The following is a 12,449-nucleotide window of genomic DNA, read 5'->3' as shown; positions in this document are numbered from 1 at the left end:
AAGAGGAGAGAGACAGATCTACGCAGCTGTCTGTTCCGAGTGTTCTCCGTAGCCCAGTCACCTACAGAGATTCACAGAATTGGATTGGGAAGAGAAGGGGAAAGGAGGAAATAGAGGTGTTCTGAGGTAGAAAACAGAGAGTCAAGATTGGGAGAGAATAATCTTCGGTTTAAAAATAGGGCTTCTCTTCTTTTTTTTTTTTGTAAGGTTATAGTGTATTGAAAATGAAAATTAAGGAGTAGTAGAGGAGTACTAGAGGACTTTAAAAGAAATAAGAGAAAAAGAAAAATAGAAAATAGAAGAGAAAAAGGAAAGAAAAAAAAAGAAGAAAATAGAAAAAAAAAAAGAAAAAAGAAAAAAAAAATTTTTTTTTCCCTAATTAAAAAAATCGTAAAAATCTATGGAAATGAAAGTTAAGGAGTAATGGGGGAGTAATAGGGGATTTTAAAGGAAAATAAAAGAGAAAAAATAAAAAAGAAAAGATAAAAAAAAGAAAAAATAATAAAAAAGAAAAAATAAAAAAAAGAAAAAAAAAAGAAAAAAGTAAAATTATATCTAGGAATTTCTCTGGAGCTGTTGCGGTCAGTGTGGGTTCGGCTCAGTTTCAGATAGCTCCTCGTTCCAGCTTACACTTCTCGATATCTACAGGGCCCTTCCGGTGTAGTCGGTGTTTTCTAGAGGGATTTTAATCTGTTGCACCAGTCCCTTCTGAGGCGGTTCCCTTTGTTTATTTGGCTTCTGTTTGCCGGTCTCTTCAGAGCCTCATTTCCGCCCTGACACAGGCGGGCGGAGGTGGACTCTTATTCAGGTAGCTAGTTCCGTTGCGCTGCTGGGAGGGGCTGACGCTGCGGGGATGGGCTGGCGCTGCGGGGATGGGCTGGCGCTGCGGGGAGGGGCTGACGCTGCGGGGAGGGGCTGACGCTGCTTTCTCCGTCTGCGCTGCTCAGGCTCCCGGCTGTTCTATATGGAGCGCGCCCCGCGCTGCGCTAGGTTCCAGCCCTCGGGTGTTCCACAAAAGCGCGGAAGGAAAAGCTGCGCCTGCTCTCTGTGCCTTCCCCGTCAGAGCGGTCCAGGCAGCCAGGGGCTTGATGGGCGCACTATCCCCAGGTGTGGCGCACTCACTCCCTTCCGCGGACCCAGTCTCAGTTTCCGCTGGCGCCAGTCGGGTGAGCGCGCCTTCCGCCCTCTGCGTCCCCAGCCCCAGTCCCCGCCCACGCCGGTCGGGTGCCTGCGCCCTGTGTCTCGCCGCGACCTTCCCCTCCCCCCTGCCTCCTGCCTCCGGCGGGGCTGGGCCCCTCCGCAGCCTGCGAGGTCTTCTCTGGATTTTCTTGGTCTCTTTGTTCTGCGAACGGCCGGCAGTGTGTTCGGGCCGGTTAATTTACTCTCTCTCCTTTGGTCTCCCACAGTTCAAGTTGGCACCTCACAGAAGCTCCCCCCGATTGTCCTCAGGGCACTCAGGCCCGGACCCTAGCCCAAGCAAGGCCGCCTAAGACTCCCTTCCCGGGACGGCTCTCCGTCCTTAGCTCTTTTGTCTCACTTTTAATCTTTTATATTTTGTCCTACCTCCTTTCGAAGACAATGGTCTGCTTTTCTGGGTGCCTGATGACCTCAGCTACCGATCAGAAGTTGTTTTGCGAAGTTTGCTCTGCGTTCAGTTATTCTTTTGATGAATTTGTAGGAGAGAAAGTGGTCTCCCCGTCCTACTCCTCCGCCATCTTGGCTCCTCCTCCTTCCTTTCTTAATTGCAGGATATTTGGTTTTGTTAGTTTTTTTTCTTTAAATGGTATGAGTTCTTATTCATAATTCACTCATAATTTGCATAAATATCATACAGTTATAGTCTTTACCAGAACAGAGATTGGGAACCACCCCACCTGCCTCCTTTGTGTTCTGAACAGGGTCACTGGCGGGACAAGCCCTGCCCAAAGGTCAGGGTGTCGACGTGAGGCTGGGTTTCTGGGACCCGATCCTGGAAACTGTGTCCCTGTGACATGGTTTCAGTGTTGATGACCATCTACAGGTGTCCAGCGGGTTAACTGAAAGCATATCCCCCCAAGAGCCATCCAGCACTGTTAGTTTTCCATACAGCTCACTGGTTCTAGTTTTTGGACTGGTGAGAACAGGTGAAATGCTGTAAGTTTTTTACTGTCTGCTAATAATTTTGAAATCCCAGGTAATGACCGGGGTGCAGTAGAAAACATGGTTGTCCCTCCTTGTCCAAGGGGTGGGCGTAGTTCCCAGACCCCATGGGCAGCAGAATCCCCAGATGCTCAAGCCTCTTCTGTAAATGGTGTACTACTTGCATATAATCTACGCATACCCTCTTATATTTTTAAATCATCTCTAGATTACTTCCAGGGCTTCCCAGGTGGCATAGCAATAAAGAACCCACCTGCCAATGCAGGAGACGCAGGTTCGATCCCTGGGCCCACTCCAGTTTTCTCACCTGGGAAATCCCACGGACAGAGAAGCCTGGTGGGCTAGTCAGTGGGGTCACAGAGAGTTGGACATGACTGAGTGACTGAGCTCGCATGCTTGCAGATTACTTCTAATACCTGATACAAATGTAAATCCTATATAGTTATCAGTATGTGACAAATCTGAGTTTTGCTTTTTGGAATATTCTGGAACATTTTTTCTTGAATATTTTTGATCTGAGGCAGATAGGGAGGGCTGGTCATATCCATAATATCCCACTTACCATATTTCTGTCTCAGAATTCGTTTCTTCTCCCTAGAGGTCCTCTCGTAAACCAGGCACCCTCCGTACCCATCAGAGAACATTTTCCACTCCTTGAATTTCTGGCAGTGACAGCTCTTTGGAGAAGTCTGACCCACTGTTGAATAGAGTATGCTGTGTTGGTCTTGGTAATTGTCATGTTTTGTTAGGTTTGAGCTCTATTACAGGACTAAAAGGTTTGAGGACTTTATTCAAAGAGACAACCTAAGGGTCTAGCAAAGCACTTATATATAATAAATACTATGCTTTGTTCTCCCAAATTTAGCTTTACTTCACAATTTCTCTTGAACTGGGTGTATTTATAAATAAGTGAAAGGTTTGAATTACTGTATTTAAGATCCACTTCAATTGTAAAATTCTCTAACTCAGTGAATAAAGATACTATTTCTGTTTCATAAAATCATACCTCATTTCCCAGATAAATATACAGTCTTTACAAAATAATTATTGATTAGTAGTGGTTTCATCTCTAAGTCATGTCCAACTCTTGAGACCCCATGGATTGTAAACTTATGAGATGCATAAATATTCATTGTTTAAAACCCAGAAATTGTGAAGAAGAAAGTTGAAGTAGCATGATCTTGCTGCACAAAGAGTTACAAATCTTTACTAAGTAGATTGAAAATGTATATAGCACTTTAGTTTTTTGAATTAAAAAAAAAATCACTTAGTCAAATTCAAATAATGTATAGAGTGTAGCAGTTCATAACAGACAACTTTCCACCAAGGTATATACACAAAACAGTAATTTATTCTCCATGTGTTAATGTTGTAATGAATTTTTCTCCACTGCATGGTTGTATTATAAATTATTCAGTTCATCCCTGTGTGTCAGACATGTAAGTTGTTCCCAACTTCTTACTACTGTTTTCTATAGGAGGTAACAAACCACCTTGTTTGCTCTATTTGAGGAATTTCTCTTGCTTTTTTGACTAATACAACTCTTGGATTGGAATTAAGCGGATCAGAGGGGGCTCATATTTGCTTCCCCCAGAAAGACTGGCCAGGTCTGTTCCTCCAGCACTGTTGATAAGGCCAGTTTCCTGAAACTCTCAGTGATAGTAGGGATTAACATTGTTTTTAATCCTTACCATGTTGATCATCTGAAAATTTATTTTCCAGATAAATTTTCTTCCGTGAAAGTATCTGATTTCCCAGTAAGCGTATTTTTGCTATTTTGTAGTGTTTTTAATGACCTGCATATTCAGATATGCTGTTTGCCTAGTTTTCTTTTGGAGTACTCATTTTTAGAAAATTGATTTTAAGGCATTATGTTTGTAAAACTTTATTTTAAATTCTTTGAGAATATTCGGATGAACTTGGTGATGTGGAGATCACATTTTGGGGTGTATGCAGAGTCCTTGACCTTTTAAGTTATTCCTTAGTAGGCATTAATGTTTCAACAATTGAGGCCATCTGACTGAAAAAAAAAAAGAAAAACACCTTTGTACATCTTACCTAAGCAATATGATGGTCAGGGTAAATGAGGGTGAATAATTATGGATGTAATGGGAGTCCTTGAATATAATTGGGCTCATAAGTCAAATGAGACAATTCATAACAGTTTGGCCCAGTATTTCAGTTTGGTCTGTTAAATTATTCATATGAATATTTTTATGAGTTTAGCCATGAATATTTGATTGATGTTGATTCATGACATCAGCTGTCTTAGCCTCAGTATCTTAGCCCTTTAGTTTTTCCATTTATATCCAATTAATGATTATGGGAAGATGGGGAAAATTCTTTTTTCTTAATATAAGAAACACCTTTCCCTGCAGACTTATTGGGGCTGTCTGATGAGCATTTACATTATTGGTAGTTTAATAAGTGTGGTAATAATAATCCTCACTATCTTAAGGGAAAATACTACAAGTCTCTATTTTTCAACTGAGGGAAATGGCATTCAGAGAGGTTAGGTAAGTTTCCAGAAGTCACACAGCTTGTTGGCTGAGATTGGATTCAAATCCTGATTTACGAGGATTAAAAGATGAGGCTGTACCCACCCCACAGTGATGGCCAGAGGGCACAGGGCCATTCTCTGACTCGGGTCCTGCTCCTCTGTCACCAGGCAAATCCAACACTCAGGTGGTCATATCCTCTTTCCATTTTGTAGCATCTGCTGCATAGACAGACCGTTTGTGATGTGAACAGGTATTTGCAGTCATGGCCTGTGGTGCATACGTGTATGTGAGAAGATGCATGGTATGGAAGCAGCTGCAGTGGCCAGACATGCACTCAAAGGATGCTCCTTAGAGGCTGACCCGAGGGGTGTGACTTCCAGTGGACAGTGTCCAGAGGTGTGGCAGGGCCCAAGCCCCAGGGTCCACCAGTGACTTCCGGTTTGAATTGAAAGAATGAGGCATTCTGTTCTGGCAGAGAAAGAGCTCCTGAGCCCAAGGCTGTGAACATCAAGCAATTATCTCAGCAATCGTTTTGGAAATCTAGGGGTTTGGCAACTGGCAACATCTCAGTTATTTCAGCTTGAGCTAGATAATTCACATAATTATCCTAATAGATCTGCACACATAATGCCCAAAATCAGTATTATTCCACATCAGAATCTCCTAAAATGATTGGGAAGGGGGTATTTTATATTCACATCTGTATTTATGTGAGAAAGGATCATATTTAGCTTAATAATACACCTTTTTCTAGCACTAGAATCTTTCCATCTGCTGATTTAATAACTGCTTCATGAGTTACATATGAATCCCCATTGGTTGTGCATTGTATCAGCCATTCATAAACCCAGCTGAACATCAGGAGCCTCTGGGAAGTTTTTCTTTTTTAAAATTTCTGAGTCTTTTTATCTCTGAGTCTGAAGATCTGATTCTGTTTGAGGTGGACCTGGGAATCAGCATTCTTCAAAAAGTTCCCCTGGTGAATCTGATATGTAGTTGAAAGTATTAACCGCGGTTTTCACCACAGAGTGCCCACCCTTGTTTGAGAACGCTCCTTGTTTTGCAGTGAAATATTGCTTTATATCATCATGTGCATCTTGTCGTGGGACCTTCAGTCCAGTGAAAATCTGTAATCCTTCACGTCGCTGGCAAAGAGCTCCATGAGTCAGTGTCTGTCTGTATTTTATTTTAAAGATTTATCTACCTCCTTGGAGTGTATTTGTTTTACACTGCTGTGTCAGTTTCTGCTGCAAAGTGAATCAGCTGTATGTACACGTGCATCCCCCTTTGTGGGTTTCCTTCCCATTTTGGGCCCCACGGGGCCCTGAGTGGAGTTCCCTCCGCTGCACAGCAGGTCCTCATTAGTCACCTGTTGTATACATAGTGATGTGTACGTGTCAGCCCCAGTCTCCCCAGTCACCCCACTCCCTGCGCCCCACTTGGCGTCCACATATTTGTTCTTCACGTCTGTCTCTATTTCTTTCCTTTTCAGAACAACACTCAGTGTCTGAGCTAATTAATTTCTGGCCACGCTGGGTCTCCACTGCCATGCACGGGCTTTGTCCAGGTGCAGCGCATGGACTGCTCACCGCAGTGGCATCTCTTGTTGCAGAGCGCAGGCTCTAGGCCCACGGGCCTCAGGAGCTGTAGTGTGTGGGCTCTCCAGCTCAGGGTCAGGAGTTGTGCACAGACCTAGTTGCCCTGTTGCATGTGGAGTCTTCCTGAGTAGGAATCGAACCTGTGTCCCCTGGATTGGCAGGTGGATTCTTAACCACTGGAGCACTAGGGATGTCCGTGTGTCTCTATTTCTGCTTTGCGTATTAATCTTTAAGCTCCACCTCTGTCATTGGCCACATACACTCTGCATCTCACGCAGAATATACCATGAGGGTTAGTGTCTCATGTTCGTCTTTAAGCATCCACATTTTCTTTCAGACATCTCTGGAGTCTTAAAGATTCTGCTGAAATGTCTGCACTTTCCCCTTAAGCCTCCCAAGACTGTGTCTTTGGTAGCAACCCTTTCAGCCCCGCCTGGGCTCCGCATATACTCTTCTGTTGTGTTTGCGTTGTGTTGGATTGTTCATATTTTTATCTCAGTCCCTACTTTACAGCCTTTTTTGAGGACAGAAATCAAATCACCCAGAGCCTGCCACGCCCTGGTGCTCACTGAGGACCTGCAGATGAGGGATTTTTCCAGAGGTGTGTTCCCCACCTCCACCCCCGCGCCTTTGCACCTTTGTTCTGAGTGCCATTATCAGTCATGTATCTTTCAAAACGGTAGTTTCTTTAGAAGTATTTTCTCTGGGACTTTAAGCTTATTCATTGCTCTTTTATTAACTGTATAACAATTTGATGTTTGTATTAATAAGCAGTGTGATCAATTTAGCATATCTGCTCTTTGCTTTTTTGGCCATTCTGCATGGCTTGTAGACCTCAGCTCCCCAGCCAGGGATTGAACTAAGGCTGCCAGCAATGCAAGCCCAGAATCCTAACCCCTAGGACACCAGGGAGCTCCCCTATCTGTTCTTTCAGAAATCCACATTTCTAGTACTGTGCTTTAGGAGGACTCATTGGGGGACCATGGGCCTGGCCGGTGGTTTGAGCCACGTCATCCTCTAGACATAGCTGGACACAGTGGTCCTTGGGCGTCTCAGTTTGCCCCTGCCTGGTGTCCTCATTGTTGGACGCACCCGCGGGCATCACTTGTGGGAATGGGGCAGGCTCACTGTGGGGTGTGGGCCCAGATGCCCACCCTCAGAGGGAGCCTGGCAGAAGGACCGAGCCAGGGCGCCAGCTCACACTGTGCTTCTTGGGTCTACATTTTGCCCCTCTGTTCACGGAGGGCTCTTTTCAGATTTGCCACGTCAGGAAGGGAGGCCAGGACTGCTGAGACTGACAGGTTAAGGGGGGCTGAATTAGAGGCTGGGACCCCCTGCTGGGTTGCCCCAGGCTCCTCCTCAGCTGGGATATCCTGGATGGGCAGGGGACGCAGGTGTGGGCTTCATGGGGACCTGGGGGGAGGCAGGCATGTGCTGCCTGGATCCAAAACAAGATGTAACATTGGCAGGGGTGGGGACTCAGGGTGAGGACAGAGGCAAGGAGCCTGGAGACGAGGTCTCATTTGGGCGGCGCCGTCTCTGCCACCCCCAGCCCTCCGTTGGTGGCTTAGAATTCAAGCTCATGTTAGAGGCTTTGTTTTAATCTGTCGGAATAAACATGAAGCCTTTGTCCCTGTCCTTTCCCATCTGCCCGCCCCCCTTCAGCAGGTGGAGCCAAGTGGGGCTACCAGGATTTCTGTCGTTGTGTTTGATGTTGTGAGATGCCCTGTGTGTGTAACTTCTCAGGGTATCCTGACTTAGGGTGCACTCAAGACGGTTGGTGCAGGGCCTTGCAGGATGAGAGCAGGGTAGGGGCTGTCAGGGACGCTGCAGGAATCCCGGGGGCTCAGACCTGCCACATCTTCCTCTCCTTGCAGACCACACACCTGCTGGCACCCCCATTGTGCGGGGCGGCCCCCTACTCCTGGCACAGACAGCTGCCCTCCTGCGGAAGCGGCTTCTCCACGCTGGCCGGGCCTGGAAGGGCACCGTCTCCGACCTGCTGCTGCCCGTGCTCTTCGTGGCCTTGGCCATGGCCTTGTTCATGGTCAGGCCTTTGGCCATCAACTACCCTCCCCTCAAACTGACGCTGGGTCATTACGACAAGGCAGAAACCTACTTCTTCAGGTAAGAGCCTTTCTTTGTTTTTCCCCCTTGTGCTTCCAAATTACATCTGGACAGGTTATGAATAGCAGGAGCTCTGATTCTTGAAGAATTTCAAATATATACAAGTTGTTATCAATTTGGAGGTCTGTGTACTTGAGGGTGAGTGCTGAATAGTTTTTGCTTTTATGGAGTCTGTCATGTGATAGATGCTAGGGGCACATGAGGCAGACCTAGTCCAACCTCTGTGTCCCTTGGGGTCCTGCCCACCCCCCCGGCCCCCAGGTGGCCGAGTCCCTTCGGTGGAAAGGGCCATGACTTCTGATGTGCAGAAGTCAGGAACATGGCCACCCACAGGCCCTGAGCCAGGACTGGGAGGGCTGTTTCTGGTCCAGGATGTTTATGTCTTTAGAAGAGTATGTGTGTGCGTGCGTGCTAAGTCACTCAGTTGTGTCCGACTCTGCGGTCCCATGGACTGTAGCCCACCAGGTTCTTCTGTCCATGGGATTCTCCAGGCAAGAATACTGGAGTGGGTTGCCATTTGCTTCTCCAGAGGATCTTCCCGACCCAGGGATCAAACCCTCGTCTCTTACATCTCCTGCATTGGCAGGAGGATTCTTTATTACTAGTGCCCCCGGGAAGCCCTTAGCAGAGTATATGGATTGCATATTTCACAAACACTTCAAGGCTGCTTCCAGACACCAGCCCTCAACTGCACATGCCCCTCTACAGAGAAATGTCTGGATTTTTCTCTCTGAACAGGATGGGTCCAGGCACAGCTCCAAGTCAAATTAGGTCCTATTTCTGCCAGCATGTTCAGGCCAGTTTGAATGTTACCACCAGATACATTTAGGTAGGAATTTCTCAGAGCTTCAAGGGGTGCTGTTTCATTCATGTGGGGTTGGGGACCCGAGAGGTGTCCCTGGCCCCCTGAGACCCTTGTCCTGGGCAGGCTGGCTCTGCCAGATTGCATTCAGAGCATCGTTGCTGGGCACCTGCCATGGTGTCTTTACACTGAGCGCCAAGACTGGCCTGTCCTCCTTCTGGGAGGCAAAACCCTGTCCCATCGGAGTGGAGACCAGGGCTCGGGGCACCGGGTCCCCGCTGAACCTGCATCTTCATTGGGCTGTGCATGGCGCGGGCAGCTAGGAGGTTGGGTTGGTTTGCTTTTGTCAGATGCTTATCTTGGTGAAGATACTGAGCTTCATTAGCTCAGCTCTGCATGCCTGCTGACCTTTGTGCCACTTTTGGAATGAGATTTAAACAAATATAGGCCCAAAAAGGAAAGCTGAGAATAAACTATTCAGTTTGTTTCTGTCTCCCATGGTTATTGGTACTTGCCTCCCCTGTGGAGTCTGGGTTTGACCAGCAGAAAGCCCTCTCCACTGCCTGCCCATGTGAAGAATTCTGTGTCTGTTCTGACTGTTCCCTTCCGAGTGGGCTCCGCCTCTCTTGACTGTGTGCTTTATTTGCCTTCCCTCATCCCTCGTTTACGCCATGCTTTAAATGTGTAAGATGAATGTCGACTAATGCCTTCTTCTGGCCAAGTATTCAGATTTCTGTCACGCTCCTCAGGGAGGAGGAGCTTATATCCTACTGAGCCTTCCTCAGCGATCTGTGCAAACAAATAGATGAAAACAATCAAATGGGGAAGACTAGAGATCTCTTCAAGAAAGTTAGAGATACTAAAGGAACATTTCATGCAAAGATGGGCACAGTAAAGGACAGACATGGTATGGACCTAACAGAAGCAGAAGATATTAAGAAGAGATGGCAAGAATACACAGGAGAACTATACAAAAAAGATCTTCATGACCCAGATAACCACAATGGTATGATCACTCACCCAGAGCTAGACATCCTGGAATGCAAAGTAAAGTGGGCCTTAGGAAGCATCACTATGAACAACGCTAGTGGAGGTGATGGAATTTCAGTTGAACTATTTCAAATCCTAAAAGTTGATGCTGTGAAAGTGCTGCAGTAAATATGCCAGCAAATTTGGAAAACTCAGCAATGGCCACAGGACTGGAAAAGGTCAGTTTTCATTCCAATCCCAAAGAAAGCCAATGCCAAATAATGTTCAAACTAATGCATAATTACACTCGTCTCACATGCTAGTAAAGTAATGGTCAAAATTCTCTAAGCCAGGCTTCAACAGTACGTGAATCGTGAACACCCAGATGTTCAAGCTGGATTTAGAAAAGACAAAAGAACCAGAGATCAAATTGCCAACATCCATTGGATCATCAACCAAACAAATGAGTTCCAGAAAAACATCTACTTCTGCTTTATTGACTATGCCAAAGTCTTTGACTGTGTGGGTCACAATAAACTGTGGAAAATTCTTAAAGAGATGGGAATACCTGACCACCTGACCTGCCTCCTGAGAAATCTGTGTGCAGGTCAAGAAGCATCAGTTAGAACCGGACATGGAACAACAGATTGGTTCCAAATAGGGAAAGGAGTACGTCAAGGCTGTATGTTGTCACCCTGCTTGTTTAACTTATATGCAGAGTACATCATGTGAATTGCTGGGCTGGACAGAGCAGAATCTGGAATCAGGATTGCTGGGAGAAATATCAGTAACCTCAGATATGCAGATGACACCACCCTAATGGCAGAAATTGAAGAAAAGGTCAAGAGCCTCTTGATGAAAGTGAAAGAGGAGAGTGAAAAAGCTGACTTAAAACTCAACATTTAAAAAACTAAGATCATGGCTTCTGGTCTCATCACTCCATGGCAAATAGATGGGGAAACAATGGAAACAGTGACAGACTTTATTTTTTGGGGCTCCAAAATCACTTGCAAATGGTGACCACAGCCATGAAATTAAAAGACACTTGCTCCTTGAAAGAAAAGCTATGACCGACCTAGACAGCATATTAAAAGGCAGAGACAACTTTGCCAACAAAGGTCCATCTAGTCAAAGCTATGATTTTTCAGTAGTCATGTATGGATGTGAGAGTTGGAGTATAAAGAAAGCTGAGTGATGAAGAATTGATGCTTTTGAACTGTGGTGTTGGAGAAGACTCTTGAAAGTCCCTTGGACTGCAAGGAGATCCAACCAGTCCATCCTAAAGGAAATCAGTCCTAAATATTCACTGGAAGGACTGATGCTGAAGCTGAAGCTCCAGTACTTTGGCCACCTGATGCAAATAACTGACTCCTTGGAGAAGACCGTGATGCTGGGAAAGATTGAAGGCAGGAGGAGAAGGGGATAACAGAGGATGAGATGGTTGGATAGCATCACCGACTCGATGAACATGAGTTTGAGCAAGCTCTGGGAGTTGGTGATGGACAGGGAAACCTGGCATGCTTCAGTCCATGGGTTCACAAAGAGTCAGACACAACTGAGCGACTGAACTGTTATATCCATTACAAGCTATAACTGTCTAACCCTCTAAGTTATAAGCTATATAACCCTGTATCTATGTTGAGCTTTTCAGTTGCAAAGTTTGTTTTTTGAAGCAAGTACTATAAAGTACAGGCTAGCCTAAATTTAAAAGTAAATCATGCGTGTTCCTACTAGCCCTGCCTACTGCAAACCTGTTGGTGTGTCGTCTACCCCTTGTTACATAAAATATTTTTCAATCCAGGCATTTTTACTTTTCGGCTTCTCAGGTGGTGCTAGTGGTAAAGAACTTGCCTCCATTGCAGGAGTCACAGGAGACATTGGTTTGATCCATGGGTCTGGAAGATCCCCTGGAGGAGGAAATGGCAACCCACTCTCCCATTCTTGCCTGGAGAATCCCATGGGCAGAGGAGCCTGGCAGTCTACAGTCCTTAGTGTTGCAGAGAGTCGGACAAGATTGAAGTAACTTAGCACACACGCATGCATTTTTATTTTTATAATGATGAGCTCACACTGTAACACTGTTCATCATTTGCTTTACACTTGAGAGTGCGTTTGTGGATCTGTTTTTGTACAGTGGTGCCGGTTCCTTGGACTTGCTGTAGCATGTTGACTGGAGGGGCCATAATTTATGTCAACAGTCTCTAGGGGCATGTATAGATTTGTTTATTTATTTAGATAAGTTTTCCTACTATAGACAGTGGTGTAGGAATACTTTGGATTTATGCAACTGTCCATTTTTTCCATTACCACACA

At 45.7% G+C, this 12,449-nt stretch overlaps 1 protein-coding gene across 2 annotated transcripts in view; it reads left to right on the top strand.

The window, feature by feature from the left end:
- ABCA13 (ATP binding cassette subfamily A member 13) overlaps nucleotides 1–12,449 on the top strand; it is a 379,106-nt gene that overhangs the window by 213,001 nt on the left and 153,656 nt on the right. The window contains exon 45 of one of the 2 annotated variants that reach the window (XM_043873351.1): nucleotides 8,118–8,365. In XM_043873351.1, coding sequence (XP_043729286.1) covers nucleotides 8,118–8,365 — 248 coding nt within the window. Of the gene's footprint in view, nucleotides 1–8,115; nucleotides 8,366–12,449 lie in introns of both variants that reach the window. The other variant, XM_043873352.1, reaches the window with a different exon arrangement.

Source organism: Cervus elaphus, chromosome 18, assembly GCF_910594005.1.
Source record: "Cervus elaphus chromosome 18, mCerEla1.1, whole genome shotgun sequence".
NCBI lineage: Eukaryota > Metazoa > Chordata > Mammalia > Artiodactyla > Cervidae > Cervus > Cervus elaphus.
This window is presented reverse-complemented; position numbering and strand designations above follow the sequence as displayed.